This window comes from Artibeus jamaicensis, unplaced genomic scaffold, assembly GCF_021234435.1.
Source record: "Artibeus jamaicensis isolate MK-2021 breed Jamaican fruit bat unplaced genomic scaffold, CSHL_Jam_final contig_864, whole genome shotgun sequence".
Lineage (NCBI taxonomy): Eukaryota > Metazoa > Chordata > Mammalia > Chiroptera > Phyllostomidae > Artibeus > Artibeus jamaicensis.
The window spans coordinates 303,827-319,515 of record NW_026521992.1 but is presented as its reverse complement, the minus strand read 5'-3'; the positions used below and the strand labels follow the sequence as shown (position 1 = coordinate 319,515).

At 37.3% G+C, this 15,689-nt stretch overlaps 1 protein-coding gene across 4 annotated transcripts in view; it reads right to left on the bottom strand.

Annotated features, from left to right (window-relative positions):
- PTPRM (protein tyrosine phosphatase receptor type M) overlaps nucleotides 1–15,689 on the bottom strand; it is a 613,403-nt gene that overhangs the window by 424,180 nt on the left and 173,534 nt on the right. For all 4 annotated transcript variants that reach the window (XM_053673443.1, XM_053673444.1, XM_053673445.1 and 1 more), the window contains exon 6: nucleotides 11,134–11,427. In XM_053673443.1, the coding sequence (XP_053529418.1) occupies nucleotides 11,134–11,427 (294 nt within the window). The remainder of the gene's footprint in view (nucleotides 1–11,133; nucleotides 11,428–15,689) is intronic.

The window sequence follows — 15,689 nt, the reverse complement described above, 5'->3', positions numbered from 1 at the left end:
ATAGAAAGAAATATATTTATAGATATTTATTGATATATTATTTTCAATAGAAAATAACAAGAACCTATCCATCAAAAAAAAAAAAGGAGGGCTGAATAATTAGGGTATAGATATTCCAGAATAATAAACAGCTACTACTAAAAATGAGTTAAATCTGTGTATTTTGCTCTAGACTATAGCAACTAGAGAGATGTTCAGAGAATATCAAGAGATGTAAAATAAATTTACAGAATAGTATATACAATGTGATCTCATTGTTATAACTAGTTAGGCACAGATCTGGGATATATCAACAGTGATATATCTAAATGGGCATAGAAAGAGACACAGAAGGATAAGTGCCTACGTATTATCTCCAGGAAAGAAACTGGAGAAAGATAAGGGAATCTTCTAATAAGTACTACATCATATGTTTCTGCATTTTTGCCTCATATAGCATCTCTGATTTCAGTAATTAAAATGGATCATCACCAAGAAATAAATATTAACAAAACAAATGTTATGATAAATTCATGATTCAAATTAAGGGCCATATACTCTATCTAAAGAACAGTGAAGTAACAATATATAATATTTAATGGAAATATATTTTAACACTTGTATGTTCTCTGCTGATTATTCACACTAGAAAGGGTTTTCAATGCCAATTACAGTATAATCATGGTTTACTGTCTCTTGTCTAGATCTATATGATAGAAATACTGCTATTTGGTCAATAGAAATATTTTACCTGAACAGTTATATTAGTTATACTACTCATTCTACAAAGGTAATAACATGGATGAAAGATCAGTAATTTTTATATCAAACAGTGTTATTACCTTTCTTATTTTAATAATAGGAATAATGATACTTCAAAATAAAATTTCTTGTATTTGTAGTTTTAATTTCATTTATATGCATGATTCATTTTTAAAGCTTCCTATTTATTGTAATTTTTTCTGATAGATACTAGACTCGTCAGTTCTTTATATTTTAAAAATTAATTTATAGAAAGTATTATGCAAACCAAGGAACATGGTTAACCTTTATAAACTAAAAATTTGACATATCAACCTTTTAAAATCTGTTGTTACTACTCTGGAGGTTTTAGCTCTCATTCATTTTACTTCTTTTTTTTTTAATATTTTATTTATTTATTTTTTTTGAGAGAGGGGAAGGGAAGGAGAAAGAGTGGGAGAGAAATATCAGTGTATGGTTGCCTCTCATGTGCTCCCTGCTGGGAACTGGCCTGCAACCCAGGCATGTGCCCTGACTGGGAATCGAACCGCGATACTCTGGTTCACAGGCCCGCGCTCAGTCCACTGAGCTACGCCAGCCAGGGCCCCATTTTACTTCTTATAAATTTAGTTTTAAGAACATTAACAGCATTATCCTCACATATGAAGTAGGCAAGTTCTACTTGGAGGCCACATGTCACTACATGTGTTCAGATGAGTTCTCTGTCCATGTAATGGGGACAAATAAGCTGAGAGAAGGCTTGATAACAAAATAAATCTGAGTATGCTTATGGAGTAATGGATGGAAGCACACAGGATGTGTGAGATCAACGATAAAAATTCTGCTTCCCAATTCATACAATTGGTTTTGGACATGCTGCATTTGAGATTCCAGGGACAAACAGCATACCTTGCTGGTTAAGAGTGAGTGAATTTTTTCTAATATGTTCTCAAGACAAAGGCCATTCGGAAACTACGTCTTTTGCTCTTGGATCAGGGACACAGAATACAAGCCTGTCTCAGAAGCAGCCCTCCCAGTGGAAGATTTTACCTGTGTATTTCAATTCTTAGGTGTACAGCATCACCACCTCATTATCCACCTCATGCAGTAAGACCTCTGCCTTCTTGAGATCTGTAGGTAAATGAGCAAAAGGAAAGATGTGCCCCCAAGACATCTTGGTCTTATCCTATAGGCTGCCTTGCTGCTCAAATCAAACTGTGGTTGTCAAGCTTTGTATGTTCTGGACAGACTTAGAGGTATCAGGGTGTGGGACAGTGCTCCTGAAAGCATTAAACTGTCAAAAATATTCACCAAGTTGCTAACAATTGTAATATGTCCTCTGTCACAGAATAACAAGGTCTTACAGTTAAAGAACACATTCACATTCTGTTTTCTTTGCCACCTAGTTCTCCCACATTCTAAACTTATAATCATTTTCTTGACATTAGCTCTATAACATACATGTTTTTAAAAAAATTTATGATTTAGGACAAACTGCAACTTGATGTGTGTGTGTCAAACAAAACACAATCTACTCAGCTTAACAGTTCAATTGGGAGATTATGCCATAGTAGTATCCTCAGCTGTAACAGGTTTATTAAATTTATAAATGAATCAGAATTTGCTAGCAAGTCTATTTAAAATTCAGTGTCCATCAGGTAAACAAAGTAGTCTGCTAACCACTTTTCATGGCTTAGCACATTTAATACTCCCAGCAGTGCTGTAAAGAAGGTGCTAGTATTAGTAGAAAACTTATTGGAATTATTAGAAAACTTAGATTCAGGACATTTAAGTAATTTGTTGAGGTACTTTCTAGATACTAATGTCAGAACCAGCACTCAGCCCAAGAGAATCAGACTTTAAAGTGAAGGAAGTTAGCCATTTATCTTTTCTAAATATGTCCAAAATATTCACAAAGGCTGTGATAAAAGTACAAACTTCTATGATAATTTAGAATGGTCATCATACTGCAAGTTTCCTAAAAAAACACAAGTATGCAGTGCATACTGATTATACAGGGCACCCCAGGGAATTATAAATGCTCACATAGAGACCATAAAATACAACTTTACTGCCTCATACATTTGATAAGGAGTGAGGGTATTTGATCTAATAAAAATTTAATAGTTTAATTCATAATACTTTTTTGGCTAAATATATGAGATTTGGGGGAACATTTAGATGATTTTGGGTCTCTTTAAAAACTGCAAGGATGTAGTGAGTGTTGTCCTTCTTCTAGAAAACACTGCCATGGGAGGCGTGGGCACCCCTAAGCATGTCAGTGGCCTTAGGACTGCGCTGAACAGCCTGTAGCTGGTACTCAGTGAGGGACTAATACTGATAATGGTGATGCTTCACTGTGATAGAAAAACCCCTTTGACAGAGAGTGACAGAATCACAGCACTAGAACAAGGGATTTGCTCAAGCTCCAAATTGATAGACGTACAGGGTGGGGAAAAAGGTTTACAGCTGTGAGTATGTGAAACACAGAGTTTATTTTTGTATTATTTATTAATTACTGTATCATTTTCCATAAGAGAAACTGTAAACCTACTTTTGCCTCATACTGTCTAAAATGTGGCCCAGAGCAGTTTTGTGATTTTTTTCCCCAGCATTAAATGACCCATCAGAGGCCACTGATAATTTCTAGATCCTGCTCTTAATTTTCTCAAACTCCTCGGCTTATTCATAGTTCCACAGAAAGCTGCCTATGAGCCTTCCAGATCAGGCCTAGAAGGACTGTTAATATGCTTATTCTTCAAAGCCAAGGACCCTGCTCGACACCTTTCTAAGAACTATCATGCACTCTAAGAGTCAATGGGCAACTCTAAAAGCAACCATGTCCATTTGTCTGGTCTTTTTAATTTTGGGTTCTTTACCTTTTATTGAATGTATTGGGATGACACTGGTTCAGGCACTTCTAAGCCTCTCACACAGGATTTCTCCATGTGACCTCAGGGTTCGGACTGGGGAAGGTGCTGGCTCAATGTTTAAAGGCAGCTGGATTTGAGGTTCGGGTATCACAAAGCCTCTGGGGCATGAGGAACATGTATTATAATGAAAAAAGTGCCGCATTGCTACTGTGTTCTTGTCCTCTGCCCAAAGGCAATGCTGCCCAATGGGATGTCTTTACCTCTATAGTATAGTAGGGAAGATACTTTTCATGCCCTCCTAATGTTTATAGTTTTAAAAGGTTCTTAATGGTTTGATGTGTTGGAAATGCATTGAAAACATACTGCACTTTGGCAGAGCTATTTTAGAACTAGGACACTTTAACTTTTTTCCCTGGTCAACAAATTGTATCAAAAATAAATTACCCTGTATTTTGCTGTATATAATGCATGCATTTTTGCTCAAATCTTTGAGGAAAAAACAAGGGTGCATATTATATATACATGGGTAGTACCTGAAGTACCTTGTATCTGTTCTTGTGTTTTGTAGTTATTCATTACATAAAATTTCTTATACCATAACATGTTAAAAATATTAAAATTCATTTATAATACAAAAGACAAGTATCCAAATATAAATATTAAAAATTGATTCAAAATTAAAACAAAAGTTTTTTTTCCTGAAAGTTGGGATCAAAATGTGGGTATGCATGATACACAGCAAAATACAGTACGTTCCATTCAATGAGGTCCTTCGTTCTGAATAACAGCCATTGTTAGATCTTAGACCAGTTTCCAACTTCCCAAATGCATATGGGCCAGCTGTGTAAGTCCAAATACATATTGCATTGCTGGTAGCAGATTTGTCAAGAAAAGATACATCTGACCATCTTTGATTTAGGAAGAAAACAAATCTGGTTTTGGTAGTGAATAATTTCAGATCAGCCCCATTCCAACCAGACTGTTTCTTTTTCTTCCACAAGAGGGACTAAAAATAATAAATAAACAAACACAGGTCAGCTTTTGGTGGAATGCAGGCATCATGCAATTTGGGCTCCATGTAAAGCCACCTTGCCAAGAAACCTATTCACTCCTCATTTCCCATATGTGACTCACAGTCAGGCGTATTTAAAATGAGTCACTCCAGTGTCACATTTCAAAAATAGGGTGAATTAAAATTAAAAAACCGATATTAAACTAAATCTCACGAAATTTAGAATGGGCCTGGTAGGAAAGAGTGCGCTGCTATACAAACTGTACTAAGAGGCATTAGCAGGGTATATGGTAAGACAACACAGAACTTGAACCTTGTAGTTAGTGGGACCTTTCCATAGGCAAGGATGCTGGGCCTCTGCCCTGAAGGACCTCTGATCAGCCGATCCCCTGCTCATATATGTATGTGTTCAACAAAGTGCATGGCAAGGACATAAGAGGGCTACACAGATATATCTGTTCTAGCTAAACAGTACAACTACTATGTTGGATACAAGAACTGATGATATAGGAAAATATACATAATGGGTTGGCACAGACTCTGTCTCTCTCAGACCAAGGAGAATTGAAAGGTGGACTGATTGGAAGTAGATGAAAAATATGTCCCATCTCTCATGTCACTAAAAGAATCACAGATAAAATGTCTATAACTGCATGTTATCAAAACAACTGAGAACAAAAATGAATTTTAATGTAACACACATTTGAAGTTTTTATTACAGTTATGTAAAAGGTTCTAATTAGGCATATAATAAAAAATACATACCTCTGCAAATAGGTATTAAATTCTCTCACTCTTACTAGTTTAAAAGAATGGCATATTATTTATAAATTCCTCTAATTTCTTACATCACTCTTTATTCTTGATGACCAGAAGCTGCCCAGGGGTGGGATGGCTATACACTCTGACACAGAACTTCCAGGTGCTGCACGCTGGCTCTCTGGCAACACAGCCATACTGCCTGCCTTAGTAGGTGAGATTTCCTTAAGTCATAAAGGTAAAGAATTTTTAAATGTTGAGAATTAATAAATTTAATTGAAAGCTAATGTTGGTGCTTAAATTCCCAATATAGTTTACAAAGAATCCCACAAACTAAGTATATGTAACACAATTTTAAAAGTAATTAAAAAGGTGCAATCACACACGCTATAACATGAATGAACCTTGAGGACGTAATGCTAACTAGAATATGCTGGACACAAAAGGGCACCTTCTGTATGATCCGACTTATTTGTGGTACCTGGAGCAGTTACACTCACAGAGACAGAAAACAGAGTGGTGGTCGACAGAGCCCGGGAAGGGGACATGGGGAGTTAGTATGGGTGCAGAGTTTCAGTTCTGCAAGATAAAAAAAAATGCTAGAGATTGGTTGAATGTAATTAATATTATTGAACTTAACACTTAGAAATAGCTAAGACAGTATATTTTACTACAATTAAAAATTTTTAAATAACCTTGAAAAAGTCTCCTGCCTGCTCACTTTCCATCTCTCTATTTTTCCTCATGGCACTGATCGTATTATATACCCATGTGTACAGTCTTGTTTATTGCCTGTATATTTCCTCCCTCCAATACTCCCAAATTTATCAGTTTTGAACGCAGGATCTTGTCTTCTTGTTGTACCCTTAGGACCTGGAAATGGTTCTTGCAAATATGGGTGTTCAATAAATATTTTATGAATAAATTTTAAAAAGGTATAATCATTCTTTTTTTCAAAGCTTTTTGGTTACAGTAATTCTAAAAAAACACATTTCGGTTTAGTTTTTTTCACTCTCAACAGTCTTAATCGTTAAGTCATTAGTTTATCATCCCCCTTCTTTAACTCCTGGGGCCAGTTATTAGCAAGCCACTTAACCACAGTTAAACAATAACTAGGATACATAAAAAGCAATATCCCAAAATAAAACACATAAAAAGTCCACTGTGAAAATTAATCTAACTGCACCTCCCGTTTTTCTTTTTCAAGTAGCTACCACTTAATGGCTTGTGATACACAGGCTGCACATAATCATAAGAATATGAGGTATAATAGAAAACATGAACTAAATTGCATTTGGCGTAACTGAATACTAAAGTAATTCCAACTCTCTGAGGTTACTCAACTATAGCTGAACTACAAAGTTGGGAAATAACTGGATATGTGTTTAATTCCTGAAACTAGATCCTGACTATAAATCATTAAAAAATACCCCATATAGCTAGAGCACTTTTATAATTTGTAAAATATCTTTATAGATAATATCTAACCTAATCTCCAAAAGCACTCTGACAGGGTAGTTGTCACTATCCTTGTTTAAAGATGAGGAGGTAGAACAAGAAAAGCTAAGTGATTTGATCAAGGTTGAATGGGGGGAGCTTGTGCATGTATTTGAAAATAATTTTCAGATGCATAAGAAGCAAGAACTCTGGAGGTATGCTCCAATAAAATTCTTGAATGAAATCAGAGCAGGTAATGAGACAGCATCTACTAACTACACATGAAAATCAATTCCACTGTGCAGAGAACAATAAATAATGATGTTGCCATTTTAATGTAAAAAGTGAAATACATTTTCATAGGTGTCACTAAAAACATTATACGACAGATCTCATTGGTTCAGCACAGAAATGAAAAGAAATCTTGTCAAAAAAATTAAAAAACAGATTTGATTTTAAAAGACCCACAAGAGAATAACACCTCTCATGAATGGAATACTTAACTGCTGGAAATTCTACTAGCCCATATTATAAAACAGTAGTGCTCAGATTTGCAGACAGGTAATATTTATAAAACATCTTGGGCAATGAAATGAGGTTGCCAACACATAACTCTTTTGATTTAAAATGTTAAAGAATTTTTTAAAAATTTAAATGACAGTTAACTTGCATTGACTGCTTGCTATATGTAAGGTTCTCTTCAAGGCACCTTATTTCCATCAGCTTATTAAGGTGTCATGGCCAGACTACAAGACACATATTATTATTGTTACCACCCCTGTTTTATAGATAAGGCAACAGAAGTCCAGAAAAGGTGTGCAGTGTTCCCAGGCCATACATATAGCCCAGCAAGGCTAGAACTCAATCTGGGAAGCCAGGTCCCAGAGCCTCTGTTCTCACCTGCTGACTCTGGTTCTAGTACTTGGACATCATCATTGCACAAAAGGATATTTTCACACTAATCCCAGACAGGGTATCTCAGAATAAAAGTAATTTCTTAAAATTTAATCTATTTAGCAGTATTAAATATTCACTACTTTTCCCCATTTGCTCAGCTGCTTGTAAACCTTCCCTGGCCTGCAAAGCAGGGATTGACAAGCATGATTCTGAGGTACTTGGACAAAAATAACATAAAGTGAAACTCAGAGTATGAGGGAAGAAACATATGATGGGTCATCACATTAGAAAGGGAACAACACATTAATCATAGAATCTTCATGCTGAGATTCTTCAGGTTCAACCAGCTCAATCCTCTGCTAAGTATAGAAATCCCCTTCTACACTGTCAGGCTCTGCTGGAATGAAGAAGCCATCAGAAACTCACTATTCACGATTCAGCCTTGACAAATTTGCATAGACAATGCTCTTCTCTATTACCTTTCTCATTTCTTTCCATCGCTGCTCACTGGTTGAGCAAGGTTCCAGAACCTCTGTTCTTCTGGGTCCTATGCCCTGAGCACCATCTATTTTGTACTTTCTTAAAATGCAGGAACAGAAATAAATGCAATAGTTTTAGGGAGGCTAACTAGAACTCATAGAATAAAGCTATCACCTCCTTCAACATGAGCATTTTGCTTTTTTTTTAATGCAACCTAGGGTTATATTAGATTTTTTTTCTGGGGAGGGGGTGAGGCAATAGCATTATAGAATAATTAATACAATATGAATAATATTATAGATTCATATGCATTTAAGCAAGCCCTGAATCAGTTTTTTTTATATATGTTGTTGCTAGATTTTATTATTCTAATTCCATACTAGTATTCTCAGCTTTTTAAACCATACCAGATGGATGTGGAATTATTCCTCCTACATAGCACCCTAATAGACTCATCCATTGGTTCAAACTGGCCAAAGACATTTTCCATCAATCTTGCAAGAATGCTTAGAGTCCCTCCCAGCTTATGAAACCCATGCCTTGCTCTTTATGAACCCTTAGGGCTCACAAACCATCTGAGACCACTATCCAATTTTTCAGTCTCTACTTTGCAACAGCTGTCTTCTTCCTTGTGACTGAGTCTGCTCTCCACGGTGTCCCACTGCTCACCAACAGCAGTCACCTGTCTCAGCTTTGCGTTTTCTCAAAAGCCTCAGGTCAAGAGAGGGTGAAACTATATTTCTCCTGACAGTGAAAAGTCCTGTTTGACTTCACTTTCCTCACCCACATACCATGACTCCACCTCTTATTTCTTGCTTTGATTCACTTAACTAACATTCCCTAAGACTGACTTGTTCAACTACAGCGATTTCAAAAACATTTAATGCCAGTGCGTGACACACTGTCAAAGGCAGGTCACAAATGGCAAGGGGAAGAGAGTGCCTCACCCCTGGGCTCCTTGCTTAAGTGAGGCTTAATCTTTCAAGGCATAGTGCTGACATGCAAATTTCGGTTCAGAATTGGTTTTGATGTTTAAAAAAAGGCTATCGAGCTACTATAAAGGTTCACTGTCTCTTTGAGATTTATATATTTATACATGGTGCAACAATAACAGAGGATTCTGGAAAACAAGAAATATATGCACTGTATTCAGGGAAAATGTATAGAGTAACTGCATCAACAGCTGAAATGTACAGGCAACAAACCAAGAGAAAAGACAAAATATATAAAAAGAACAGAACTAGAAACATAAAAGTATGTGGGGTTGTTAGTGACTAGAAAGAAACATTATATGCTCTCTCCAGTTTATGAAATAGAATTCTAACCTTCTTTTGAGGGGAGAGAAAGAGAGAGAAAGAGTGTGCCCGCTTGTGTGCCTGTATATTGGCAGGCCCCAGACAGGATTCCTCAAAGTAACACTGGAGTAAAACGATACTAAATGTGTTGCTTACAGAGCATGCTCAGAGAAGGACAGAGATCATACAGGCTTCATCTCACCACAATCAGGGGATCACAATATCTGCCCTGGAGACTCCACAAGGCAGTTATGAAATAAGTCACAGATTTGAAAGCAATCCGTAGATTGTAAAATGGTATGTGCAGTGTTCCCCTAACCTATTGTGTGCATTGCAACAGATGATAACATAAATTATTTCACAAAAAGGAAGAGAAATTTATTCAACTAAAAAGAGCAAGGAAATGACACGACTTACAGAAGTGAGGAGGAGAAAGGGTTGTCAAACACCTTCCTCCTAGGAACTGCCAATCACGACTGTGGGGACTAGCGGTCCGCACAGCAGTCCACATTCCAGAGACCCTGCCCGGACAGTGACCTGTGCACGCAGGTGTGGACACGGGCAACGCGTGCAGACCAGCTAAAACAGGCCCGCCATGTGTCCCCAGATGAAAACGCTACTTGTTCCCCTAACAAAAACTTAAAAAAAAACCTAAACAGATTTTTTCCTCATGAGTTTTGAACTTGTGAAAGCAGTACACTCCCAATTATAAAGAAAAAAATGAAATATCTCCAACTGTTGATGTTTAATCATTTTTCCTACCTAACAGGGTCAGGCTGCACTCAGTACTTTTAAAACTTAAAAAAGAAATGAAACATATTGACATGTACCTTCTTAAATAATGCTTTCTGAAGAATCAATTAACTCCATAGAAAGTTACGGAATCTCTTCACTTGAACCCACAATTCAATAAAGGAGTCTTTATTTAAATGATACAAGAATACTTCAGTATCCCAATATACTATTCTTCTCTACTTCTGGCCAAAAAGGAGCTTTATAGAAACAACACTATACTCTCTAGTGGGAGTTAAGGTCAGGTTTTAATTTTTATGAGACTCAGAATTTCTCTCCCTACTTTTATTTAAGCTGCAGAGTGAGTTCAGCAGTTAATTAGAACTATATAATCTAAACTTAAAGACTGCATGCAGTCCACAAATCACCCTTGCTTATTTTACAAATGGGCTCCATGTCATTGGCAAGCAGCCCTCCATTAAATATCCATCAATAGAAACACAGCTTTAAAGCTATCTCTTAGATGAAATCCATTATTCCAAAGCTCCTCCAGGCTATGAGCACATCGACTGTGAACATAAAAGAAAGGGACCAGGATGAAAGGATCTGACCTGTGAACAGACATCATTAAAGCAGATCATTCTGTCACATTTTGGGGTAATTTCCACTTGAACTCTGTGATATTCACAGGAAGGTGTAAATAAAGAATAGGGGACAAAGGGGTGGGAGCTGCCTGAGAGACACCAAGCCTCGAGGTACCAAAGTACACAGGCTGTTGGGCTACTGTTCACAGGAGAAGGGAATTAATTGCTCCCTTACAGGAGGCGGCCAGAGCTGGGGGAGTGTGTTAGCCACCTGATGAACACCAATGCTTCAGGTCCATGCCCAGAAAGACAATGACAAGTAGTCCCAAGTTTCCCATACTCACCCGCACACTTCGTTCTTGTTCTGAGGGCTGGCCCAGGAGATCCAGTGCCGCCCTCCCCTGGCCTGGTGAGGAGCACACTGATCTCGTACTCTGTATCTGGATCGAGGTGCCCAATCTTATAACTCGTGGAATCCACTGGCTGCCGGTCATTCCAGCTCCCACTTGCTGTGCAATATTCCACCTCTCGGGCGACAATGGGTCCGTCCCCGTTGATGGAGTTGGCATTGAGTTGTATCCACAGATAGGTCGCCCCCACTGAGGCCAGCTGAGGGGGGGCGATTGGTACAGGTGGTTCTGAAAAGTAAACCCAAGAACCATCTGTCAGACACTCTGCTCTTCAGTTTTGAAAGAGCTAAGTGCAAATCAATTATTAAAATATAGAATACATTAACATTTCTGGAATAAATTGATTAGAATGGTTTTGTTATGTTATTAATGAAAATACACTGAGATATAGGCATTGACAACATTCAAATGTGTGAAGTAAACCATTTAAAAAACCTAAGCTTACTAAAGTAGGTATACCTCCAATTTGTTTTAAAATACCACTCCTTTTTCTCAGACAGCTACACAGACTTCAAAGGACTGTTTTTTTCACTAAAAGTAACTTTAAAATTCCCTCACATGGTAGTGTTTAAGCTCTAGGAAGCACTCTATTGTCAATCTACTTATTGAAAAAGTGTCAGAAAAAAACGTCTTTGAAATCATCAAAGGTGGTAGTTATATCATTAGATTTAGTTTCCTTATATTTATATCCCAGACATAATCACTTTAAAGATGTGGCCAAAATTATAGTTTATCTAATTATAAATGCATATCCAGGAAGACTCATTTCCCAAAAAACTATCACAATGGACTCATTTAGCTTCAGGAGAAGCAAGCAGTCTGGATAATTAAGTCCACCACCCGTGCTGTTCAGGGCACTTCCATTAACGAGTCATATTAAATTAGTGAATAGATCATATGGTATCTGTCTTTCAACACTTGGCTTATTTCACTCAGCATAATGCTTTCCGGTTCCATCCTTGCTGTTGCAAAGGGTAGGAGCTCCTTCTTTCTCTTTGCTGCATAGAATTCCATTGTGTATATGTACCACAATTTTTTGATCCATTCATTTACTGACAGGCACCTAGGTTGCTTCCAACTCTTGGCTATTGTAAATTGTGCTGCTATGAACATTGGGTGCATAGGTTCTTTGAGATTGGTGTTTCAGGGTTCTTAGGATATAATCCTAGCAGTGGAATTGCTGGGTCAAAAGGCAGGTCGATTTTTATTTATTCTGAGAAAATTCCATACTGTTTTCCATAATGGTTGTACCAGTCTGCAATCCAACCAACAGTGAACTAGGGTCCCGTTTTCCCCACAACCTCTCCAACATTTGTTGTTTGTTGCTTTGTTTATGATAGCCATCCTGACTGGTGTAAAGTGGTATCTCATTGTGGTTTTAATTTGCATCTCTCTGATGGCTAGCGATATTGAGCATCTCTTCATGATCTCACCTTTAACAAGAAGCTAAACAACAAAACAAACAAGCAAGCAAAATAAAAACAAAGACACTGAAATAGAAAACAGGGGGACAGTGACCACAGGGGAGAGGGGAGGGAATTTAAGGGGAGAAAGGGGAGGGATTTAGAGGAACAAGTGTAAAGGACACAGGGACGAGAACTAAGGGGGGTGGAAATGGGAGGGAGGTGGGGAGCACGGGGTGGGGTGGGCTGGGATGGGAGAAATAGAATACTGTACTTGAAAAATAATTAAATAAAATTAAAAAAAGAATAAATTAGTGAATAGAAAGAAAGCAAAGCACAGGCTATGTCCAGCTTGATAAAATTCTAAATAATCAACAGCAAACACTCTTTACAACCCAAGAAAGTCTCTCATTGTTTAAAACCTGAGACCAATTCTTTTTCCAGATCATTGAGAAGAGAAGGGAGAGATAGATAATCTTGTTTTAAATAGTATTCCCAATATACTTTTGAGGAGCTGGTTGAATGGCTCTTCAGACAGGAAATGAAGCATTTTATATGCCAATGTCATTGTGAGAGGAACAACACATTATATCAGGAAAGGAGGTAAGTGTACAAAATAACATGTGTCTATCTTAATGAATCTCCATCTGAAAAGAAAAGTAAGATCCAATGAATTTTTTCAAGAATATTTCTGCAGTGGTTTGTGCCTATTTGTTGTTTGTTTTTTAAAGTCCTCATTTAGCTCATGTGAATGCATGGAAAACAGAGCCTGCTATGTCCCACTATGCTTACACTGGCTTACACGATACAGTTTCTGTCAGTGGCACATGCAACTAATTGGTGATGGTCATGTTTCTTGCTGAACAGGACCTCAGGGCAGCCAGTACCATCTGACCCTGACCCTGATACCCAGACTGGCTAAAATGCCAGCAACATCCCTTTGTTGGGGTGGCGGTAGTCTTTGATCTTTTCTCTATTCAGGGTAAGATAAATCATTCTGACTTTCTAAAGTAGCTTGGGAATCAAAATAAAACACTAAAGGATTCGTTTTATTTAAGGTAATACAAATTTAGTGTAATTTACTAAAATATTATTCCTATTGTTTGTAAACTACAATTTTGTGCTGACTGTTCATTTTTTAAATAGTTCTGACTCAACTCATAATGATTCAACATTAATTTATTTCATGAGGGTGATCCCTTGAACCAAGACATGGAATGGGCCTTTTATGGTGCATCCTAAGGCGTTCATGCAGCTAGACCGAAAGAGCAGTTAATTACACAGAAGCTGCAAAATGCTAGCAAGGATTGCTAAACTGCCATTCAAAATATAACTCAGGGGCAAGGGCACAGAGGTTAGTGAGTACACCAGTTCATTTGGGATATCATTATCCATATCCTAAAATAGATATATCTTCAGTGCTTGTTTGTCCTGAGAATTAATTCCCTATTAAGAAAAGAACCATCTATGTTAAATCAAGCCAGGGATTCAACTAGAACCTGGACATAATTGAGACGGATATTCAAAAGAAACTGTGGGCTGCTAAAAGCACCAGCACAAAAATAAGTCAATATTTAAATTTAGATACATTTTCCTGAAAGGAAAGAAGGGAGAAAAATCTATACTAAGTGATAAAGAGCAATTTAAAATATTTAATTCAAGTGAAAGTGAAAGGACATTGGGGGAGGTTAAAGAAGGTATGGGAGGGTAAATTGAGGTAGAAGGAGGTGACTACAGATGATTTATTAGAGAATTACATACCTGAAACATACACAATTATATCAACCAATGTCACTCCAATACATGCAATAAAAAAGAAGGGAAAGAAAGAAATGGTAGACATCAATAAGATCAGAGTAAGAGTTACAAAAAATGACCTGCATTTCACTTGGAAAGCTAGCACCAAATCAGTGTGTAGCTATAAGAAAGCTATAAACTTTATGGAGTTTAGTTTTTCCCATTGAAAAAACTAGAGCTGTAAATAATACATGCATATAACAAACTGTTAAATAAATACAGGTGGCCTAAAAATGTTATTGTATATTTTAAAGTAATCATCTCAAAGTAATTATTGAATGAGTAGAATCCAGTATGTTATCTCATTTTAAAATAAAATGTATTCTAAATATGGCTATAAAATTCTAAATGGAGGAAAAGTCAAGATTCATATTTGGGCTGTGACTTCAAGCCAATTGTCACTGGCTTTGGTGGTGTGCAGCAACAGAAAGAAGAGCCTGGATACTTTTATCACAATGAGCTGTGGTACCACTACGCTGTCATAAGAAAGTAAAACATGTTGCATATGGGTGAATAGGAAACCACTCATTCTTGTGTTTATGCTTGTTCTGCCAGACAAGACATTTTTAGTTCACTTGTAACTCCCAAGAAATTAACTTGCCCACAGTGGCAATTTTTAGAGAAATGAATTGATTTGCATCATACTGATCCTGAAGCGCGATGCCTCAAGAACCCAGACACTGGCTGGTTACAGCGAAGCTCATACAGCAAACATAACTCAGAAAAACCACAAGGAACTACACCACGATGAAGATTATATAATAATGATGATAATAAGGAACTCAGCTGTGGGAACACTGAGGCTGCTCTACTGGATTTGTTGGTAAACAGTGTCCACTTTCTACACCAATACTCCTCTCTTCTGAGAACTCTGGCAGGGTCTGCTGAGCACACCTATGAAAAGTTTCAGGTTCCTTATAGATACCAAACCTAAACTCAAACACTAGCTAGACAAGCTAAAGATTCACTAGAAAAATACATATGGATCTGATATGGCAAATGGATTTTCAAGCAGATAGTTTGACGTGCACTTCCTGACACAGAACACTGCTTGAGGAAGGCTCACTGATCAACATTTTCTTTCAAAAGCCAGACGTGACTGGCATTGGCAGCAGTGATTCCGCCATGGAAGCACATGCCCAGATTACCTATAGATTTGATAACAGACTATGTCCCCCAAGCTTCTGATTCAATATGGGTGTGGTGAGGGAGGGGAGAATGGGTGGGCAGGCATTTACATTTTTTAAAATTTGGAGAGGTTGTGCTGACATGCATTCCCAAATAACTAAT